At 36.3% G+C, this 7,192-nt stretch overlaps 1 protein-coding gene across 1 annotated transcript; it reads right to left on the reverse strand.

The window, feature by feature from the left end:
* Window positions 1–1,668: 1,668 nt before the first annotated feature.
* Window positions 1,669–5,801, reverse strand: LOC143559648 (AP2-like ethylene-responsive transcription factor At1g16060). Its single transcript, XM_077048155.1, has 8 exons — window positions 5,376–5,801; window positions 5,211–5,293; window positions 5,068–5,076; window positions 4,864–4,952; window positions 4,015–4,088; window positions 3,859–3,909; window positions 3,589–3,665; window positions 1,669–2,529 (listed from the first exon to the last, which is right to left on the reverse strand). The coding sequence occupies exons 1-8, from the start codon at window positions 5,528–5,530 to the stop codon at window positions 1,961–1,963; spliced, it is 1,107 nt and encodes a 368-aa protein (XP_076904270.1). The 5' UTR covers window positions 5,531–5,801; the 3' UTR covers window positions 1,669–1,960.
* Between the last annotated feature and the right edge of the window lie 1,391 nt (window positions 5,802–7,192).

The following is a 7,192-nucleotide window of genomic DNA, read 5'->3' on the forward strand; positions in this document are numbered from 1 at the left end:
AGTTGGTCTAAAGTTTTGGAGAAGTCACGCGGGTTTCTCTCCGCATTTATTGGTTTAAAGGCTTCCCCAAAATTCCTTGTCGGTTGGAAGTCCGTTTCCTTACGCTTCCCTTTTGCCTTATGGCGAGGGTTTGCGTCGGTATCGGATTCTTCCCGCTCATCGTCTGAGTACTCGCACTCACTGTTCATATTGAGATGTTGGCGAGTACTGCCGAATTCGTCAGCCTGTTGAACTGAACGCAAGCGTTCATCCAACTCAGCTTGGAACTCTTTCTGACGTGCTTCGGCCCACGCCTTAACTTGATCTAGTGTTTGGCGAGGGACCCTCGTTCGTTTCTCCAACTGGGCATCAGTGAACCCCAGTGGAATATTTACTACACTTGCCCCGGCTTGGGTAACCGGGGTAGTGTTCGTAAGATTTGTATAACCGCCGGTGTTCCCAGTTGCTGGGGTTGTGGTCACCGGGGTTTCCTGGTCACTTACTGGCCTTGGGACCGGAGTAACGTTAACCATTTCTTCAGAAATTTTGAAAAAACTAAGAATTAGTTCTAGCTTTTATGCACGGATGGCGCCAATGAAGAAACACTAAGTGAACCCTGGGCAGATTATAGATAATCTGGGGGTTAAGTAATGTTTCCCACGAGGATGAGGTTCAGCAGAGAAGATTGTTTTTCAGATGACCTGCAAAACAGACACCGTAAGCTCGTCACTGAGAAGGGGGGGGTTCCTCCTTGTGACCACCCTCCGGCGTGAGAATCAGACTAGATTGCTCTGAATATAAGTGTATATTAAGAGATTGCTAGATAAGATGAGATATCAGATGATGTTCTTACCATTCCAAGGTGTTGGAGTATTTATAGCCGAAGGTAGGTTTCCTAGAAGGTACAGCCGGCTGAATAGTATTCCTGTTCTACCAACAGTGGACTACGCACAGGCCATGCTGGTTGGTGGATAGGCTACGGCCAACAGTAGCAAGGTCGGCTGTACACTGTTCCTTTACTACCGGCTACGTACTGTTCCACCAACTGTAGGCTGCGCACGTCCCATCGTAAGGGTTGGTGAGTAGGCAGCGGCTAATAGTGACAAACAGTACTAGAGGGTGCTCCTCCTCGTACTGTTGTCGGTGAGCTGTCACCCTGTGATTGGTTCATGGGCTGTTCTGGTCAAATCGTCTGTTCTGCCCATACCTTAGTAGGTATAGTACGAAAGATCTTCCAGAAGCATACGGACTGGCTCATTTAGGCGGGAGTATTCCCGCCTTGCTCATTCCTTCATGTGACTACTGAAGTAGTTAATGCCTTGTGCGTGTAGCCTTGCTGTTAGTGCGGGTAGCCTTCCCTGATGGCTTGTATCCGCAGCTGCGGGAACAGGCGGGGTACTTCACCATTGGGAGGCTTTCCCTGCGGGTACAGCTGGCGTACTGCGCGTAAGGTTCTCTGAGCATGGTGGGTCCTGCTGGAGCAGTTGGTCGTTGCGCAGACGTCCCTGTTCAAGGAGAGTCTTGCGGGTCCAACTGGGCTCTGCTGGGACCTACCTCTTCATATATATATATATATATATATAACTGTAAATTAAAATTTAACTCCTCTATTGAACATTTATATATAACTTGTCTGTAAAATAGGAGAAAAAAACAAATAAACCGGTACGTGCATGAATATAAATTTTATTATCAATAGATAGGAATGATAAATTACATCATTTGACTATTTTAGTTTTATCTACAAAAAATGCCAGAACAAATTAATGACCTAATTATGGATTTCTTCCCTCTTCATAAAAAAAATAATATTTTTCTATGGGGTACTAAACGTTCCATTATTATTAGCTCGCATGCAAATTCATGATTTGACATGCAAATACGCACAAATAAAAAAATTAATACTCAATTTAAGTTACACTAGTTTCCAAAGTCGAATTGTCGAAAGCGGCAGGTGTAATAGGAATTTAGACCAGTTCGATTACTTGTGAAAGTCCGAATGCACCATATTGTTCATGAAACTTAAATCACCAAAAATAAAGTCATCACCACCATTGTAGCCTGCACCGAAATCCTGGTTCTCGAAATGCATCTGAATTTCGTCGGGGAAGTTGTTGCATGGTGGTGCTACGGTTGGATCCGTAGACGATGAGGTGAACTCAACCGCACTAGTCATCTCCATCATTTCTTTGAACTTAGAAGACTGTAACAGGAGTCCTAGGGCTGAGGTGGCAGTAGGTGACCGGGAGGAATATGTCATTGTGGCCGGCACGGTTGGTGATACCACGGACAACGGTGATTTAGATTGGTGGTTTTCATGGTGGTTGGGGAGGTACTGTTGTCCAATGTTATCAAGGCTAGTGCTTGGTGGTAAAGTGGCATTAACAATTTCGATATTAGGGTTAATTTGTGGTGCGTCAACGGTGGTGCTATTGTTGTCTGGCCTTAGCCATTTGATGTAGCGACTGAGGTCAAAGTTTGTGACTGCGTTAAGTCCACGATACTCGATTGCTGCCATGTCGTATGCAACCGCAGCTTCTTCTTGTGTGGCTGCGAATATATATATATATATATATAATTAGTCAAGGCTGAGGTTTTATATCCTAAAACTATAAAGGATTTGCTCTTATAAATATATTATTATATATTTGCCTGTTAGTGGGCGGATATTTAACATCATTCACCGTAACACGTTAACTAATTATTAGATGGAGGTTGCCAAACCGCGTTAAGTTATGTAACAGGAAAATTGGATTTTAATAGTCCCACTTAATGTAGTTGACCGATAATAATTCCAACTTTGAAAATAGTAGTCACCGATCCCAACTTTCACACTATTTGTTTTCATTGTACCTTTGTTAAAAAAAACTTAACGAGGTTAATTTTTTTCCAAATTTCAAACTGATATTTTAGGGCTTTTGATCGGAATGAGGATACGAGTCGATTGATGTAAAACTTACCATCAAACGGTGGTCCAAACGACTAAAGGATGCTACAATTCCGATGTTTAAACTTTTAATTAACAAAAATCAAACTGTTTAAAGCGTCATTTCGAGTTAAGTTTTACATCAGTCGATTATATTCTCATTCAGATCAAAAGCCCTAAAATATCAATCTGAAATTTGAAAAAAACTTAACGTCGTTAAAATTTTTTTAACGGAGGTCCAATGAAAACAAATAGTGTGAAAGTTGGGATTAGTGACAGCTATTTTTAAAGTTGGGATTATTAAAATCCAATTTTCTTATGTAATATTGTCATGAAAACATCATCGGAAATTACCTGGAAACTCTTAAAAGTTATATTTTTTTGCAGTTCATTAGAAAATAATATATTGCTTATTTGAAACATCACTTGCTGTACGTTAAGTGAGACATAAATTATAATTAATGTTTTTAAACACAATGCTTAGGTTGTTGTCTATCATGGGGGCATTAAAGCCCCCCACAATCCCACGTCATCGTCATGTAAAAAATGGGGTGTATTTTAATAAAGAGGATATAGGTTCAAACTTTACTGATTGTAGGCATATGCATGATCATTTTAGATTGTGTGTAATGTTAAAGAAAAGGTAATATGCCATTAAATAGTTATTCACATTGATTACTTACCATAGGTTCCGAGATAAAGATATTTGTTACCAAAAACTCGACCAATTCGTGCTTCCCATCTTCCATTGTGATGATGCCTGTTTGCCAACGTGACAAACGTTGGAAACAAATAAATCATAAGTAATTAATTAACAGTTAGTTAAACATAAATAAATTTATTTATTTCAAACATGTATTTTTATTTATTTAATACAAATAATTTAATATTAGAGTTGGATCATGTACTTTTATTTATTTATTTGTTTAAAGCCAGATTAAACGGGAAATTACCTTGCAACTCCTCTATATTTTGAAACTCCTCGAGAAAATCCGCTGCTTTTTCTACGTTTTAGAATATTATACAAATATACACGTCAGAGAATTTAACAGAAATGTTTATGATGTCATTCGGTTTTTTCTCAACAACGAGTTTATTGACAAATATACCTTCTTAGTGATCCAATGTACTCCTCTCTTGATTGACATTCCATTTGTTTGAGTTCCTCATGGTATGTCATTAGCTGTAAAATACATAAGTATATATATAACTTACGGAGAATATTTCAAAAGAAGAAGCAGAGGTAGTTTTTTATAAAAGTAAAATTTGTATTGTAATAATCTAAACTATTAGGCTATGTGTAGTGGGCAAGTATTTGAGGTGAGAAGGGGCGAAATTTGGCTGGAACACCGCCCCCATGCGATAAATGGGGCGAGAGAGGGGGAGGGAGGGGGCGATGAATATTACTCGCATGTGCATGTTTGAAGAATATTATTATTATATTCGTTTGTGTGTGGTGTGTGTATATATATATACACCCTAAAACAAAAACTCATCATTTTCTGACTGGGCGTCATATAACACAAAACGTCTTACTTTATAGCTCATCCACTACACTTAGTCTTATCAATTGAATATTTGATAACATTAATATGACGTTGTGTCATTTTTAATGTTACTTTAGTTGACAATACAATTTCACTCGAATAATGAAGTAAGCTTGTTTGCCCCTAATGGTATGGCATATTACGCTTCAATTGTACAAATTTAAGTAGATGTCACGTTATCACGACAGCGTAGTTACTTTCAATTACAGTTGAATTACTTTTTGTGCAAGAAAAATGAAAGTTGGAACAAACACTAGTCAAGCAATCAATATAAATTATTATTGGCTTATAGGTCATAGTTTTGATTTATTAAAATCTGACTTAGCTACTTAAATCTTGTAAAGCAGTTATTAGGCTTTCTTTTCATTTAGTTAATCAACTTTAGGTACAAACAGAATAGTTCTTATTTACCGGAAAGTTTAAGATTGTATCAGGACCCCAATACTTGAGTGCTGCCAAGTCGTAAGCATGAGCTGCAGCATCTTCATCGTCGTACGCACCTTACAAAATTTTAAAAAATCATATAAATTTGTAACTAAATTGTCTGTAATAAATAGAAATAACTTTTATCCATTTATAAAAAAAATTGACTTAAAAATATATAGGTAGACTTACCAAGATAAACTGTTTTTGCATCAGAGTTCCACCATATTATACACCATTGTGAAAAGGCATCAAAAAGAACACATGTGCTTTAGTTTTAAATTTATAATTAAGTAACCAAAAATAAAAATATTATCAAGAAATATAAATCCAACCTTGCCGGCCTTTCTTGTTTTGAGACTCGTTCCAACTGTTCTTATCCCATAAATGAGCTTCATATCTTCCGGTCCATCGATGCCTGAAAAAAAAAAGACTATTAGAAGTTCATATTTAAAAGTTAAGAGAGAAAGAAGTAATAAGCCATAGAAAAATAACCGGACCTCGTAACACCACGATAAATTGAGCTACGTCGAGGAGGTGAATCACGAGGTACAGTTTTCCTAGTCCGCTTTGGCTTGGTCACAACTACAGAATCCGTGTTCATTTTTGTCTCCTCAGCAATCTTCATGCGTTGTTTCAGTGTTAACTTCGTCATTTAACCTGTTTATCAAGACTGGATTAATCTATATAGAATGTCAACTTGAGAAGCTGAGATTTAATTACACTAAGTAATGGATATTAATGGTTTTTATAAAGCATTAGTGGAGAGAGGGTGTTGGACACACAGATAGCTGCCGGCTACCTACGGCACATAACATTGGGTCCTTACATTCTAATTATTTGTTTTCATGTTTTATTTTGTTGTTTATTTTGTTTGGATCATGAGCAGTGACATGAATATTACTACATTAGTTGCATACTTCATTTGATTTTATTAGCTGCTAAAAATTAAATAATATATAGTAAAATAATAAGTAAGATTTATTAGCTGCAATGTTCAGGCATTTACAATGTTTTTGGTAGTATTAGATTGTTTATTCTTAGTTATTAGTATAAAACCGTTTCATTTACAGTAATTTGGAAATACTTTTATGATACATCTGTCAAATTAAAGGGAAAAAAAATTCAACTTTTAAATTTCATGTCTCATCAAACCGTTTTGTCTAAAAACTGTATGTTGTCAAAGGTTAAAATGGAAGACAAATTTGTCATCTGTTCGACATAGAAACATATATTATGAGTTACGACAAATGTTTTAAAAGGTTTATCACTATCTCATAATTTTAATTCTACAACGCTAACAACTTTATCTCTTATGTACATAACGTTTGAGAAATATCTTTTGAGTTATGAAAATTGGTTTAATAGGTTTAGGGTGGATGACGCCGATTATATTAATGAACAGTCCAATCTAAAGATAAATAAATAAAGTTACCCTATAAATTTAACCTTTATTCATCTATTTTTAACACAAAATTTCATCTAATTAATCTAATTCACTCTCTTTGAAAATCCTTTTAATTTTTTCAAATCACCTGCAAAATCGACAAATGGCTATGAGAGCACAACCAGTTATGTGGACTGATGATGACGAGCTTTGGCAATAACTTGGATACATGTGACATAACCGCAACCCGAAATGTCTCACACTGGATTTACACGTGCATAAAAAGTTCTTAAACTTTAAGTTAAACAACAATACATCGGTAACATTTATTACAAACTTGTCCTTGATTATCAAACCAATAACTAGACTTAAACATAACCACTCAATGATGCCATTAGCTGTCCGGATAACCCGTAGTAATCCAACAATCCTTATTCCTTTTCTCTTCTAACCTGATATGCATACAAAACGTCAGCTACATGCTGAGTGAGTTCTAACTTAAACTAACTGACAAATACTATAATAAGTATAACAACACAGACGTGTCGAACCATAAACGTAACTTAGTTGTACTTGTACATGTATGAAGCATAGTAGTCTAACTGACAAACCTTCCTGTACTGACTATACGTAATTGCAACTACCGACACGCCACAAAGGCACTGTCAATATTCACCCATACAATGACCTACCTAACTGCCAGACTTTACGCTTTAAACATAACTATAAATTAACATACCATTAACTTACATGCCACTTGACGTATGCACACCAACCCCAAAACATATTTAAAATAATATATAGTGGGGTCATTAGTACAGAAAAAAGATATTTTTTATAACGGTTATTTTGTGTATTTGAAACGCTCTGTAATTGGTACATTGCTTATGATAGAATCTGATATTAAAACGGTTCAACAACTAGTGTGTT

Source organism: Bidens hawaiensis, unplaced genomic scaffold, assembly GCF_021521415.1.
Source record: "Bidens hawaiensis isolate Kalapana, Puna unplaced genomic scaffold, B.hawaiensis_p1.1 tig00019960_1, whole genome shotgun sequence".
NCBI classification, from domain to species: Eukaryota; Viridiplantae; Streptophyta; class Magnoliopsida; order Asterales; family Asteraceae; genus Bidens; species Bidens hawaiensis.

Bases quoted from the DNA above. Each gene is read 5' to 3' on its own strand.
- LOC143559648 (XM_077048155.1), bottom strand. From the start codon at position 5,530: ATGACGAAGTTAACACTGAAACAACGCATGAAGATTGCTGAGGAGACA. The intron at 3,910-4,014 runs GTATATTTGTCA...TCTAAAACGTAG, and splicing joins TACATTGGATCACTAAGAAG to AAAAAGCAGCGGATTTTCTC. The intron at 2,530-3,588 runs GTAAGTAATCAA...ATATATTCGCAG, and splicing joins TCTTTATCTCGGAACCTATG to CCACACAAGAAGAAGCTGCG.